This window comes from Zootoca vivipara, chromosome 2, assembly GCF_965207765.1.
Source record: "Zootoca vivipara chromosome 2, rZooViv2.hap1.1, whole genome shotgun sequence".
NCBI lineage: Eukaryota > Metazoa > Chordata > Lepidosauria > Squamata > Lacertidae > Zootoca > Zootoca vivipara.
In genome coordinates this window covers 115,084,106-115,099,877 of record NC_142584.1, presented here as the reverse complement: position 1 = coordinate 115,099,877, position 15,772 = coordinate 115,084,106, and the positions used below count along the sequence as shown (strand labels likewise).

At 50.2% G+C, this 15,772-nt stretch overlaps 1 protein-coding gene and 1 pseudogene across 1 annotated transcript; one reads left to right on the top strand and one right to left on the bottom strand.

The window, feature by feature from the left end:
* Positions 1-1,173: 1,173 nt before the first annotated feature.
* LOC148687127 (uncharacterized) lies at positions 1,174-11,428 on the top strand (annotated as a pseudogene).
* LOC148687126 (uncharacterized) lies at positions 8,190-12,936 on the bottom strand. The gene is made up of 2 exons (XM_088664122.1): positions 9,926-12,936; positions 8,190-8,599 (listed from the first exon to the last, which is right to left on the bottom strand). The coding sequence occupies exon 1, from the start codon at positions 12,819-12,821 to the stop codon at positions 11,436-11,438; it is 1,386 nt and encodes a 461-aa protein (XP_088520248.1). The 5' UTR covers positions 12,822-12,936; the 3' UTR covers positions 8,190-8,599; positions 9,926-11,435.
* Positions 12,937-15,772: the final 2,836 nt, after the last annotated feature.

The following is a 15,772-nucleotide window of genomic DNA, read 5'->3' as shown; positions in this document are numbered from 1 at the left end:
ACTGACTTCACTTCCTTGTCTTTTGTCTCCCATTCTAACAGTAAACTATATGTTTTCTTTCATAATTGTTATTCTCTTCTATCATTTCTCTTTGGAATCTAGATACAATACTGTACATCTGAATCCCTTCTTATTATCTTCCTTAAATGTCTCATTTTGTTGTCTATGTTGCAGCCAGTCGAATGTAAACCTTCCTTAGTCCTAAGGGGACCTGGGTGAGTCAAAGGAGGCTGGCATTCCTCTGGAGGAATGAGAAAGTGACAACAAGGGGACCGCCAGTTTGGTGGGAGGAGGAATCAGTGCCGGCCCTACGTGCAGGCTGGGTGGCGCAGGGCACCATGGCGCCGGCCCGCCAGGAGGGCGCCGCGACCTGCGCCCACCCGCTGGCCTACCGGTCCACCGCGCAGCTTCACCTGCCCGCCCGCCTGCCGCACAGCAGCGCCTATTACACCCGCGCTGCGCGAGGCGCCCACCACGCTGGGAAACGGGGTGGGAGGGCGCCGGAACGGGGCGGGGAGGGCGCCGGAGGGATCCGGCGCACCATGGCGCCAGGGGCGCTTAAGACAGCGCTGGGAGGAATATGTGGGAGGAGGAAGTTTTGTGGGAGGAGGTGGGGTCGGGAAGGTAGCCTCTTGCCCTTTGCCCTTTGCATTAAATAAATATTTCACTAAGGGGGAGTGTCCATGAAGGAGCATGATTGCTTAAGGGAGAGTCCTTGGGGAGCTGCTACACAGAGTCAATAAGAGAGGGGGAAGAGGGACAGGATGTGTTTTAGGGCTTCTGCAGGTGAAGGATGCTACATTTCTGGAGCAAATATCAGCAGAGTTTGGGGGGAAGGAACGCAGCTCAGTGGTAGAGTGCCTGCCATGCATTGCAGAAGGTGGCAAGATCAATCCCCAGTATCTCCACATAGGGCTTGAGAGGGGCTTCCCATATGAAACCCTAGGGTGGCTGCCAGTCAGTGTACATAGTACTGAGCTAAGTAGGCAAAGTTACTATTCACTTGTGTACGTGAGGATCATGAAGGAAAAGATTCATTTATGAGCTATTTTCCTAAAAGAGTAAGATGGAGAGTATCTTGTGTGCATATGGAGCACACAATGTATCCTCCGAAGGCTAAGCTGAACAGGCTACTCTTGTGCTTCTCATTCTCTGTATTTCCTGTTTCTCAAGATGCTTTGTTTAATCCACTTTCCCAAACAGGAAAAGAGAAAATGGCAGCCAGTAGATAAAGCAGAAGACGCCCATGCCTACGAAGAAGGTTGCCAGGAGCCCAGCTGGTCCACAGCCAGGATGATGATGTTTGATACTTCTAAGGAGCCAGACCTGTGCATTGTCTAAGTGGGACCCATCAGGCCAAAGCCATAAGAGAATGGAGGGTCAGCAGGAAGCCCACCCAGTCGAGAAGGAGGAGGATGAACCCCTCTTTGGTGGAGGAAGTTGCAGGTCCCCCTGGGAAATCACTGTGGGTGAGGAAAACATCTGGCAGAACCCTAACATCTGCGAGAGAAAGGCGTGTTTGCAGGAAACCCACTCAGTGGAGGGTCCCATTCACAGCAAACTAGACTCCAGAGTCCCCAGTGAACCTCCAGCCCAGACTGTTGTTGATGCTGCTACGGGACAAAACATCTGCATTGTGGATGAGCAAGGTGTCCTACAAAAGCACACCGTCCATATCAGAATTGGGTATCCTGAGGAAACACACCCAGGGCAGAATATAGTTAAGCCTATTGCTGAAGGAGGAGATTGGAAAGGCCCCAATGAATCCACCTTCCAGCCCGCTCTTGATGCCACCAAGGAACAAGACTCCTGTGTTGGGTATGAGGAAATGGTTAGCCAGAAGCCCATTTTTGAAGGAAGAGCCCCCATTGAAACCACAGCTCAGAGAGGTATGGATACTGGTAAGTAATGGGACTCCCGGTTAATGCATATTGGGGAGGCAAGTCCCAGGCAGAATTCCTTCTGAGCTCCGGGTCTTAATGATAAGAACACAAGGCTATTTTGGAGGTCATCCCATCCTACACCAACTTAAAGTAGACCCACTAGAAGTAATGGACTGTCATAGAACCCACTCTATGTAGGTTCTGCTTGCTGGGGAAACAGTAGGACTGTTTGCTGTGGAAACTGTACTGTTCTTGGGTGGTATACAGTATATATATAAGCCTTGTACAAAAAAATTTCCATATAGCTGGGTACTTTTTGATTTTTTGTTTTTGTTCACAACTAGTTTTGCTATGTTCGTAGTCTGCTAATTTTGCTGTATTGTCTACTCTTGAGCATTAGAAAAGTTTCAATGCATCAAGAATTAGAAATCTTGATCTAACCTCATGATGGACAAACAATATAGGTATGCTTCCTAAAGCCAATGTAAGCTTCCACCTGGAGACTGAGAAAATATTTGCTCTCAAGAATAGGATCTCTACAGCTGGTGAATCTGACGCAGTGGTAAAACCAGACTCAGGAAATTGAGCAGAGGGGAAAGAAAGGTCATCCATGATTGCAAATCATTGCACACTTAGAAAGCAATGGCCCAAAAGTATATCAAAAAGACAAAACGTATTAGATTGAATCTTTCTGTTTCCATCTCTCTCTGACATCCATGATTTCCTTCTCTCTTATCCAACAGGTGTTGTGCAGTGGAGACAGAACAGAAGGAAATATTTGGGGAAAGCACAGGATGAGATGGTGGAGCAGAACCTCCTGAGTCAGAGTGGACCAAGGAGGGAAAATGGAAGCCACACAGAATCCATCGTTCCTCAAAGTGGCTTCTTCACTGAGCAAGGAGAACAACCAGAAAACAGAGATGCGTTGAGAACGTCCACAGAAGTGAAAACAATTGAAAGGGCAGAGTCTGGAGGAATAAGCAGTGGGAGCAGAAACAATGGAAACAGCCCCACAGGCCCTACAGAGGTGAAACGATTTACTTGTTTGGAGTGTGGAAGGAGCTTCAGGAATCAGAAGCAGTTTGTTGTCCATCAGATGATTCACACAGGACAGAAGCCACATAAATGTGCAGACTGTGGAAAGAGCTTCTGCATGAAAAGGACACTTACAGTACATAAAAGAACCCACACAGGGGAGAAGCCTTTCAAATGTTCGGAGTGCGATAAAAGCTTCACAGACAGCTCAAGCCTTACAAAACATAAAAGGTTACAGGTAGGTAGCCGTGTTGGTCTGGATCGAAGTAAAATAAAAAAATTCCTTCAGTAGCACCTTAAAGACCAACTAAGTTTTTATTTTGGTATGAGCTTTCGTGTGCATGCACACTTCTTCAGATACAGTGAAATGGAAGTTTCCAGGCACTTATGTAGAGAAGGGGTGGGGAGGGGTGGGGATGGGGAGGGGGGATCACTCAGAAGGGTGGTGGAAATGGGTGATTGACTGACTGATAGCTGTTGATGACCGCAAACGACTGCAAATGGTTTTGCATGAAAAAGCAAGGGTTGAGATGGCTGAAGATCGCTTATCATGTATAATGAGATAAGAACCCGATATCTCTGTTCAAACCAGGTCCCTCCATGGTTTTGAGCTTGGTGATAAGTTGCAATTCAGCAACTTCTCTTTCCAGTCTATTTCTGAAATTCTTTTGTAGTAAGACAGCTACTTTGAGATCTTGTATAGAATGTCCTGGGAGATTGAAGTGTTCTCCTACTGGTTTTTCTGTCTTCTGGTTCCTGATGTCAGATTTATGTCCATTTATCCTTTGGCGTAGGGTTTGGCCTGTTTGTCCAATATAGAGAGCTGAAGGGCACTGTTGGCATTTGATGGCATACACAATGTTAGAGGATGAGCAATTAAATAGTCCTGAGATGGTATGTTGGATGTTGTTGGGGCCAGTAATGGTGTTGTCTGGGTGTATGTGGCAGCAAAGTTGGCATCTGGGTTTATTGCAGGCTCTGGTACCAGTGTCCATGTTAAGTCTGGTGGTTGTATTATTGTGGGTGAGGAGTTGTTTAAGATTGGGTGGCTGTCTGTAGGCAATGAAAGGTCTTCCTCCCAGAGCTTGAGAAAGGGAGCGGTCATTGTCCAGGAGAGGCTGTAGATCTCTGATGATGCGTTGTACTGTTTTAGCTTGGGAGCTGTATGTGATGACTAGTGGTGTTCTGTTATTTTCTTTTTTGGGTCTGTCTTGCAGCAGGTTCTCTCTAGGTATCTGTCTGGCTCTGTTGATCTGTTGTTTAACTTCATCAGGTGGATATTTTAGTTCTAAAAAGGTTTGCTGTAGATCTCTTAGGTGAGATTCTCTGTCTGTAGAGTTGGAACAGATGCGGTTGTAACGTAAGGCCTGGCTGTATACGATGGATTGTTTGGTATGTTTGGGATGGTAGCTAGAAGCATGTAGATATGTTTGTCGGTCAGTTGGTTTTCTGTATAAGGTGGTGTCTATACGTCCATCCTGTATTTTTATAGTAGTGTCCCAAAAATGTATTTCTTGCATAGATTGGTTCATTGTTAGGTTGATGGTGGGGTGAAAGTCATTGAATGTCTGGTGGAAGGTTTCCAGGGTCTGTTGTCCATGTGTCCAGATAATAAAAATATCGTCAATGTATCGCAGGTACAGGAGAGGTTTGAGTGGGTAGGAGTTAAGGAAACGTTGTTCTAAATCTGCCATGAAGATGTTGGCATACTGTGGGGCCATGCGGGTGCCCATGGCTGTGCCGCTGATCTGGAGGAACAGGTCATCACCAAATTTGAAGTGGTTGTGGGTAAGGACAAAGTGGCAGAGTTTGGTAGCAAAGTCCGCTGTGGTTTTATCTGAAATGGTGTTCCTTATGGCTTGTAAACCATCATTGTGTGGGATGTTGGTATATAGAGATTCCACATCCATAGTGGCTAGTATAGTATTGTTAGGAAGATTGTTCAAATATTGTATTTTCTTCAGAAAATCTGTGGTGTCACGTACGTAGCTGTTATAGAAAGAGGATGTCAGTTTGTACCTGGGCAAGTTTCTTGGTGAGGTTGATGGACTTCCATTTCATGCGGCTCAATGTGGTGCCTTCCATAGTTCTGGTTACAGGTAGGCAGCTACGTACGTGACACCACAGATTTTCTGAAGAAAATACAATATTTGAACAATCTTCCTAACAATACTATACTAGCCACTATCTACATGCTTCTAGCTACCAACCCAAACATACCAAACAATCCATCGTATACAGCCAGGCCTTACGTTACAACCGCATCTGTTCCAACTCTACAGACAGAGAATCTCACCTAAGAGATCTACAGCAAACCTTTTTAGAACTAAAATATCCACCTGATGAAGTTAAACAACAGATCAACAGAGCCAGACAGATACCTAGAGAGAACCTGCTGCAAGACAGACCCAAAAAAGAAAATAACAGAACACCACTAGTCATCACATACAGCTCCCAAGCTAAAACAGTACAACGCATCATCAGAGATCTACAGCCTCTCCTGGACAATGACCGCTCCCTTTCTCAAGCTCTGGGAGGAAGACCTTTCATTGCCTACAGACAGCCACCCAATCTTAAACAACTCCTCACCCACAATAATACAACCACCAGACTTAACATGGACACTGGTACCAGAGCCTGCAATAAACCCAGATGCCAACTTTGCTGCCACATACACCCAGACAACACCATTACTGGCCCCAACAACATCCAACATACCATCTCAGGACTATTTAATTGCTCATCCTCTAACATTGTGTATGCCATCAAATGCCAACAGTGCCCTTCAGCTCTCTATATTGGACAAACAGGCCAAACCCTACGCCAAAGGATAAATGGACATAAATCTGACATCAGGAACCAGAAGACAGAAAAACCAGTAGGAGAACACTTCAATCTCCCAGGACATTCTATACAAGATCTCAAAGTAGCTGTCTTACTACAAAAGAATTTCAGAAATAGACTGGAAAGAGAAGTTGCTGAATTGCAACTTATCACCAAGCTCAAAACCATGGAGGGACCTGGTTTGAACAGAGATATCGGGTTCTTATCTCATTATACATGATAAGCGATCTTCAGCCATCTCAACCCTTGCTTTTTCATGCAAAACCATTTGCAGTCGTTTGCGGTCATCAACAGCTATCAGTCAGTCAATCACCCATTTCCACCACCCTTCTGAGTGATCCCCCCTCCCCATCCCCACCCCTCCCCACCCCTTCTCTACATAAGTGCCTGGAAACTTCCGTTTCACTGTATCTGAAGAAGTGTGCATGCACACGAAAGCTCATACCAAAATAAAAACTTAGTTGGTCTTTAAGGTGCTACTGAAGGAATTTTTTTATTTTAAAACATAAAAGAACTCACACAGGGGAGAAGCCTTTCAAATGTTCGCAGTGCGATAAAAGCTTCACTAACAGCTCAAACCTTATTACACATAAAAGAACCCACACAGGGAAGAAGCCTTTCAAGTGTTTGGAGTGCGATAAAAGCTTCAGTGACAGCTCAAGCTTTAGGAAACATAAAAGAACTCACACAGGGGAGAAACCTTTCAAATGTTCAGAGTGTGATAAATGTTTCGCACAAAGCTCACACCTTACAGAACATAAAAGAACTCACACAGGGGAGAAACCTTTCAAATGTTCAGACTGTAATAAATGTTTTTCTCATAGCTCAAACCTAACTAGACATCAAAGGATTCACAAAGGGGAGAGACCCCATGAATGCTCAGTGTGTGGTAAGTGCTTCAGTCAGAAGTCAAACCTTACTAAACATCTAAAGCTTCATACCAGGAAGACACCTTTTAAGTCATCACTGGATAGAAAAATCTTTACTAAGAGCTCAAATCTTCCTAGCCAACAAATGATTCACAAAAAGAATTATAAATGTTCAAATTGCGGGAAAAGCTATACTAAGTGGTCATACCTTACCAAACATAAAAGAATAGCACACAAAGCAGAGAAACCTTATAAATGCTCTGTTTGTAGAAAATGTTTCTGCAGCAGGTCAGTCCTTATTAGACATAAGAGACTCATACACAGATGGAACAAAATCTATGCGTGTTCCAAGTGCAGTCAATGTTTCCGGTCAAGGAGACTTCTTATTACACATCAAAGAACCCACACAGCACAGAAACCTTTTCAATGCTCAGTATGCAGAAAAGGCTTCAGTCAGGAGGCAAATCTCCTTAGACATCAAAGAACTCACACAGGAGAGAAACCCTACGAATGTCCTGTGTGTAGAAAAAGCTTCAGTGAGAGCGCAGGTCTTTCCAGACATACAAGGTCTTGCCATACAGGGGAGAAACTGTACAAGTGTGAAGAATGTGGAAAGACCTTCACCCGTAAATCAGACCTCAAGAGGCATCAAAAGCACCACACAGGGGAGACGCCCAACCAGGGTTCAAATCTCAGTCAGAGTTCAGATGATGAATCGAGACCTCATGAAGGTGAGAATGCACCACGCATGGAAACCATGTAACTTATTCAACTATGCTAAGAAGGTCGTGTCCACACAATACTTTTAAAACTCCCCCCCCCCCAGGAATCCTGGGAACTTCAGTTCTTAAGGGAGCTGCCAATTGTAGGTCTATGAAGTACAAACTACTTCCCCCAGCATTCTTTAGATGAAGCCATGACAACATTTATAAATGTATGGTGTGGATATGACGTCAGTCTCGGCATCCATCTTTTTGGTATCACAGGAGCCACCGAGAGGCTACATCCCCCAAACCTTCCAATACACACACATAATCCATGCTTTGAGTGGGTTCTTGGGTCTTTTTAGTGACGAGAACTCATTGCCTCAGGTATTGTTGTCCAATTGTGGTGTGGATTCCATGTGACATTATATATATCACACCAAAGAGAAGCCTTTTAAATGTTCAGAATGTGAGCAGGGCTTCCAGTTCAGCACGCAGCTCATCGCACATCAGAGAACCCATGAAGTGGAGAAAACATACAAATGCTCAAACTGCCACAAGGACTTTACTTCTCCGTTTAATTTCATTAAGCATAACAAGATGCACATTGAAGAAGGACCTTACAAATGCTCAGAATGTGAAGAGAGCTTCAGGTGCAGCACCTCCCGTATGGAACATCAGAGAATGCATAGAGGAGAGGAGCCAGATTTTGGCCTAAGCCATGCTTCTGAACCAAGTCTTCTTGAACATAACGTAAGCAAGACCCTTTTTAAATATCCAATTTGCGTACACACGTGCTAAATCCTGTCTGTGGTGCCTACCCTCATCCCCAATAAAGAGTCAGGAGTCAGGAATATGGATTAAAATTGGCCACAACTTTTATTGAATTCAAACGTGGGAAACTTGGCTCAGGCCTTGGCAGGTAACCCTCTCAGCCCCTGTGGCTGAGGATTTGCAGGTTGACGGGGCCCGAGAGAGGGGACTGTAAAGCGCAAACTTACACAGCATGCCCTCCTCTGACCCCATCTGGGAGTTTGACCTACAAGCCGCTGCTCCAGGGCCAGGGACTCCCGATTTTTGCCCTTTTTTGTTGGGCCCCTGCAACGCCGCCGCATGAAGATAGACAAAGGAAACCTTGCCAAGGCCTAAAAACCGCCAAAGTTGTGACGAATTGCTGCGGGGAAGGCGAAACCTGCCAATGCAGGGAAATTCCTTCCCGGTCCTGAATACAGCAACCAACTATGCCGCAGCAGCGCCCGCTCACCTGTAACGCAAAACGTTATGCTGTAAAGAAAACACTGTTAGCCTGATGATCGCTGCCTTAGGAAGGAATTTTTAATTATTATTGTTATTATTATTTGGAAAGAAGAAAGTTAACGGAAACACTGTTAACCCGGTGATCGCTGACCTAGGAAGGAAATTACAAAAGGCAATTAAATGAGGGAGGGAGGGCGGGTGACTGGAACAGGAAGAAGGACAAAGAGGCTTCCCCACGGTGCTCCTGTCCCTTTTCTTTGGCCTTACTCCCGCCCCCACCGGCCAGGTGCCCTTTGTCTTTACTGGCCGGGTGGCAGGTCATAGGCCCGACGCAGCCAGGTAGGCGTCACCAGCCAGGTAAGCCCCGCACGGTGTCGCAAACCTCGCCCACCTGAGGGGAGGGGTGAGGGCGGATATTGCGTACACACGTGCTAAATCCTGTCTGTGGTGCCTACCCTCATCCCCAATAAAGAGTCAGGAGTCAGGAATATGGATTAAAATTGGCCACAACTTTTATTGAATTCAAACGTGGGAAACTTGGCTCAGGCCTTGGCAGGTAACCCTCTCAGCCCCTGTGGCTGAGGATTTGCAGGTTGACGGGGCCCGAGAGAGGGGACTGTAAAGCGCAAACTTACACAGCATGCCCTCCTCTGACCCCATCTGGGAGTTTGACCTACAAGCCGCTGCTCCAGGGCCAGGGACTCCCGATTTTTGCCCTTTTTTGTTGGGCCCCTGCAACGCCGCCGCATGAAGATAGACAAAGGAAACCTTGCCAAGGCCTAAAAACCGCCACCCGAGGCCCTTAAGGGGCCTCGCCGCCAAGTCCCACGACCGAGTGACCATAACCCGTACTCTGACATCCGAGCCTAACGCCCACCCGGTCCAAGAGGGCCTGCCGCAAGTCATCTAGCCAGAGGTCATTTCCGCGCGGGGTCAAATGCACCCCATCGGCCCTGAAAATGTCCATCGCGTCCACCCTAATGGCGGGGTGTGGGATAGAGAACCCCCCAATTTTTTGCATGGTGTTGCGCATTGCTCTGTTAATTTTTTGGACCGCATAATTAATGTGAGAAGGATTGGAAACCCCCCTCCAAGACAGGCGGGGGATTAGATAGGACCAGCCTATTGCCATTGATGGGTACAAGGTGTGGAGCCTCTCCATATCAGCCTTTGCAGCAAGGGTAAGGGCAATGCCTTTTTGCTCGACCAAATCATTTTCTCCCAGGTGCACCACCAGAACTCCCGGGGGGCCATGCATCGCTGCAGCCTTACTAACCGTGGGCATCATGGCAGACCACCGCATGCCCCGGTGGCCCATCCAATAAACACGTACCTTGGGGTGAATGTTGAGGTGATGGCCCCCTGTTTTTTGCCAGGCATGCTCCGCTGCCCAATGTACAAAGCTGTGCCCTACCACCCAGATCTTCGTGACGGGCAAACCTGCAAGAAAATTAAATTGAAAGCGTTAAGGAAGAGGAGCCGGGGCGAATGTAGCTTTTGTATGCCGCTGAGCGCCAACGACCTAATGTCTTGATGCGCGCTGGGTCCCAACCCTGGATTGCTGCTGAGGTGGCAGCCCCGATTCGGAAGGAATGCCCCGAGTATCCTAGGGGATCCGCTCCACAAGCTGCTAAGACTTTGCGCAAGACTGCTGTAAACTGAAACCGCGATAAAGGCCGCATGTTAGCATGAATAAGAAAAGGCCCCCTGCATTTTGGCCGAACCCTGAAAAAACTGCGTGAGTCCCTATAGGGGCAGGCACCCTCTCGCCCTGTTGGGGCAAGTGTCAATGTGACACCCCTCTGCAGCTGATCTGTTTTGGATGACCGAATTTTGACGTTGACAGCGTCCCCGGAGAACTTGACATCTGAATCACTCAAGCCTGCTTGAGATGCCCCAGCTCCCAGACACTCTCCGATACGCAGAGCCCCAAAGAAGGCCAGAGAGAATGCAGCTCGGAAGAGACGTGTCTCAAAATTTGACCAGCAAATTTCTGGCAACTTTTTCCAAATTAAATTCAAGATGTCAACGGTAATGGGCTTTCTGCCATCCTGACGCGGAGGGATAATGCGACACCATCCCGCCAACAACTTTTTGACGTGAAACGTGTCGCATGGATCCGGCCAACGAAAGAATTTGCAAAAGAAGGATATAGCTGCCCTGTAAAGCAGCAGAGTTTTTATGGCCAGGCCCTTGCGCTTCAAAAGAACTAGGAACTGAAGAACCTCCCCTTCAGTTGCGCGCCGTGTCGTTGAGCCACGGAAACGGCCAAAGGCGTCCCAGGCCCTGGAATAGGAACGCCTGGTGGAGGGGGCTAAGGCTGACAATACTCCCTGATTCACTTCTCGCTTCCAATCTCCCACAGCTCGTCTGGAAAAGCGTCCGGGGTCTGGGCTGCATCCGGCGCTAGTTGGCGGAAACGCTCCATCTGGAAACGAGATAATGCGTCAGCAATATTGTTATTGAGACCAGGTATGAAACGGGCTGTGAAGGAAATATTGTACTTCAGGCACGCCAGTACGAACAGGCGCATCACCCTGATAACCCGGGCGGACTTAGGGGACAATCTGGAAATGATTCTTACCACCGCTTGATTGTCAGACCAGAAACATACCCTGGAATTTGCGAAACAGGTTCCCCAGAGGCGTATGGCAACTAGAATAGGGAAGAACTCAAGAAAGGTTAGATCGCGAGTGATGCCCGCTGTATGCCAGGCGGGCGGCCACGGGTGTGCGCACCAGCGGCCCCTGAAGAATACGCCAAACCCATGGCGGCCAGAGGCATCCGAATGGACCTGGAGTTCAATGCCTGGGTCGACGACCTCTTGCCAGAATGAGACCCCATTATAGTCCCGCAGGAAAGCGAGCCAAATCTTTATATCTTCCTTTATCTGCCTTGTCACCCTTATGTGATGGTGGGGGGGCAACCCCCCCGGCTGTTAAACGTGCCAGACGAGCACAAAAGGCTCGGCCCGGTGCGACCACCCTACAAGCGAAATTGAGATGGCCCATTAGCGATTGGACCTGGCGAAGGGTGGTCTTTCTGGCCCGCAACATTGATTCCAATAGCACTTTCAAGGAATCAAGTTTTGCCTGGGGGAGACGTGATGACTGCTGCTGAGTGTCGAGTTCAATTCCCAAGTAGGTGAGAACCGTAGAAGGGCCTTCCGTCTTATCGGCGGCCAACGGTATGCCAAAGTCCGCCGCCAGGCGCATGAAAACGTCTAGGACCCGGGCGCAGGTGGGGGTATTAGGGGCCCCCATTATCAGAAAGTCATCTAAGTAATGGGACACATAAGGGGAACCAGAACGTGTTTTGATGGCCCACTCAATGAATGTGCTAAAGGCCTCGAAGGCCGCACAGGCCACAGAACATCCCATAGGCATGGCCTTATCAAAGAACCAGCTGTTATTGAATTTAAATCCCAAGAGCCAAAAATCCTCAGGGTGAACTGGTAGCAGCCGGAAAGCTGACTCGATATCACATTTAGCTAATAAGGCCCCCGGGCCCAGTTCTCTAATCATCTTAATAGCCACATCCAAAGACGCATATTTTACCGAGCAATATTCCCGTGGTATGTTAGCATTTACAGACCCACCCCTAGGATAAGACAAATTGTGGATCATGCGGAACTCACCCGGGATTTTCTTGGGCACTATGCCCAGCGGGGAAACTATAAATTTTTTAAACGGGGGGGCAGGAAAAGGGCCCGCTATCCTGCCCAGACGCAGCTCCTTCTCGATTTTGTTGGCAGCAACCAGGGGCATTTCCCTTACTGCTTTTTGATTGGGAGGGGTTCTGGATACCGGTGGACTGGAAACCGGTATGCGGAAACCGTGGCGAAATCCGGCCTCCAGGTAAGTGGCCGCCGTCCTGTTGGGATAAGCTTGCAGGAAAGGTAACATTGCTGCCAAAGAAACCGGGGTCGGGGCCAGAGTGGAGAAAACCTCATTTCTTGGAGCTGGCCTTGGCCTGTTGGATTCCTGAGGTGGAGGCTCCTGAATCTCTCTTAGCGTCACTGAAGGCGCTCCCCGAACCCGTCTTCCTAAAGCCACGAAAAGGCAGCCTGGCCCGAAAGCACTTAGCCCGTGGGTGCGAGCCGCCACAACGCTCGCACGCATGGTCAAAGCGGCAACTATCCCTGCTACACTGCCCATTGTTGTACTCCCAGCACGCAGATGTAGCCACCCTCCGCATTTTTGAGGGGGGTTTTCCTGATTTGTCCCCATGATGCTGTTTACGGAAATGGGGGGCCACTACTTCCGACCAAATGTCGCCGTCTTTTATGTCCCAGCGTGCCTTGGGGTCCGCGGCCGCCCGTCCCCGAAATTCCTCATCATACTCCAAGGCGGCACTGTCCCCTGCCATCTTTCTGGCCTTCAGGATGATCCCTAAATAATTAGCCAGATGCCAAGCCCGGTCGGGGTAAGCGGCAGCCACTAACCCCATATAAGAAGCGTAGGCGCTCAGCCAATTATCAAAGGTCCTGTCTACCTCGACCTTCTCCTTCTTTTTTTGCAATTTTGGCTTGTATTTTGAACTACAGACATATGCTGGTGAAAGGAGAGAAAACATATCCACGAATTCCCCATTTAATATGCTGTTGCGCAGCTTCTTTTTTAGCCTAATACCAGGTGGCTGATCTGCCCGCTTAAAGTTGGATGCCCGTACCTTCCCTTTAGCATCCAAACCATCTTCGCCGCACGGCTCCTTGCCTCCAAAGGCGCGGCGGTGACGCCGTGTGCGCCGTTCCCAAATCCAGCTCGGCAATCCGGGGGCCTTGCTATTTGTGACCCAGAAGCCCTTGCAACGCTCCTCATCAGACTCATCGCTGGAGGAGTCATACGTACCAGAAATGTCTGAAGAATCTGATGAATCCCTCTGGCGCCTGCGCCCATGTCTTCTTGAACTGCGCGACCTCTTCTTCCCGCGTCGTGTCCTGCGCAAATCGGGGCTGGAGGAGCTGTCCGTCGAGCTGGAAACCGGTGACCTGCGCCTGTGCTTACGCTTCCCTACACGTGAGCGTCTATGAGGGGATCCTGACCTATCCCTAGCCTTAGCCAGATGGCGCTGCAGGACACGGTTTTGGCGCCTTAATTCCCGCAGCTCGTCAACACTGGCCCATGAAGCATCGCTCTCTGAAACCAACTCCGATGGAGAAACACATCTTATCACCTTAGGGGAGGCCCGGTAGAGCCTAGCCTCAGAGGTGGAGGGGCCGTCCAATTGATCCACCCTAACCTTTTTCTTGGGGAGTACTAATTTCATGGGAGGGACCTTTCTGCCCGACGATAACGCCCTTTTTTTAATTTTCTTGGCTGCTTTTACTGCGTTGCTAGGAGTGCCCCTTGCTGAGGCCCTGGAGGCGCGCTCAGCTGGACGAGGGGGGGAACTCTCCTCTCTTCCGTTGGCCATGACCTGCAACCTAAAGAATAAAGGGCGTCTATGCTGCTCTGGACAACTTGGATTTTATTTATTCGATTAATTGTTTATTTATTCGTAAATTTATAAACCTCTTTTTTGTTTGTTTTTTGTTTTTTGGTATGTGATAAGATTAGCTATTTGTCTGACCGATCACCTAAACTCAGGACAGAACCAGCCAACCTAACTGCGCACACGCACGCTAAACTGTGTGAAAAGAATAAAAGGTTAAATACATGCCAAATGAATCACAATAAACACCACATGAGGCCTTGGTACCCGGGAAGAACATCCCGACCGACCCTAGCACCGCCCTAGTGGAACGTTCGAAAGGTTGCTTCTCAGATAAGGTCACTGGGCTCTTCAGATTGTACGCCTGTAGTCTCATTGGCTGCAACATGCAGCTTTAGCTGCCACTCCCAGCTACTGAAAATTGTAGGGTTGGAAGGAACCCTGGGGTCATCTAGCTCAACCCCCTGCAATTCAGGAATCCTGCCCACATCTGCCCCTGGGCCTCTTTAATATGCACCTGTCTTATCAGTTAAAGTTCCACACATGCATAACTGAGGAATAATTTCCTCCTATCCTAGTCTACATTGCTCTAATAGCGGACCGTTTATGAATATGCATGAAGCAAGCACACAACGAACTCTCTCTAAGCAGCACCTCGCTGCAGGTGACTATCCCTATCTATATACAGTATGGGTATGCTTGAAGGAACAGCATACACCCGGTGCCATTGAGCCCCCCCCCCCACGCACCGCCGCCACCAACCCGCAAGCGCAGAGGCGGCCATGTGGGGTCATGTGGGGGCGGCCATGTGGGGGCATGTGGGGGGCATGTCGAAAACGCGGCAGCGGCGGCCTTCTCCTCGGCCGCAATTTCGGCCCACTGCCAGCGCTCCGCCGCCCAGCCGGACCAGGCGGAGCGCTCAACACAGCGGATGGCCCTCCCTTGGCCGCCTCAGCCAAACTGGCACGATCGCGGCCTACTGCTAGCGCTCCGCTGCCCCGCTGGGCCAAGCGGAGCGTCCAAACACGGTGGCGGCCAGGGGAGGACCCTCTGCCCCCCCACAGGCCGCCGCCCCTGAAACTGCCGCGATCGCGGCTCCTTCCTCGGCCGCAATCGCGGCCCTCCGCCGGCGCTCCGCTGCCCAGCTGGGCCAGGCGGAACGCCCACACACGGCGGCAGCCAGAGGAGGGCCCTCTGCCCCCCCCACAGGCCACCGCCGCCGAAACTGCCGCGATCGCGGCTCTCTCCTCGGCCGCAATCGCGGCCTTCTGCCGGCGCTCCGCTGCCCAGCTGGGCCAGGCGGAGCGCCCACACGCGGCGGCGGCCAGGGGAGGGCCATCCGCCCCCCCCACAGGCCGCCGCCGAGACCGCCGCGATCGCGGCCCCTTCCTCGGCCGCAATCACGGCCTTCTCCCGGCGCTCCGCTGCCCAGCTGGGCCCGGCGGAGCGCCCAAACGCGGCGGCAGCCAGGGGGAGGGCCATCCGCCCCCCCCACCGGCCGCCGCCGCCGCCGAGGACTGCCACAATCGCGGCCCTTCTCCGGCGCTCCGCTGCCCAGCTGGGCCCGGCGGAGCGCCCAAACGCGGCGGCAGCCAGGGGGAGGGCCCTCCGCCCCCCCACCGGCCGCCGCCGCGAAAACTGCCGCAATCGCGGCCCTTCTCCGGCGCTCCGCTGCCCAGCTGGGCCTGGCGGAGCGCCAAAACGCGGCGGCAGCCAGGGGGAGGGCCCTCCGCCCCCCCCCATCGGC

Excerpts from the sequence above, each read along its gene's own strand:
- LOC148687126 (XM_088664122.1), bottom strand. The coding sequence starts at position 12,821 with ATGGGGACAAATCAGGAAAACCCCCCTCAAAAATGCGGAGGGTGGCTA.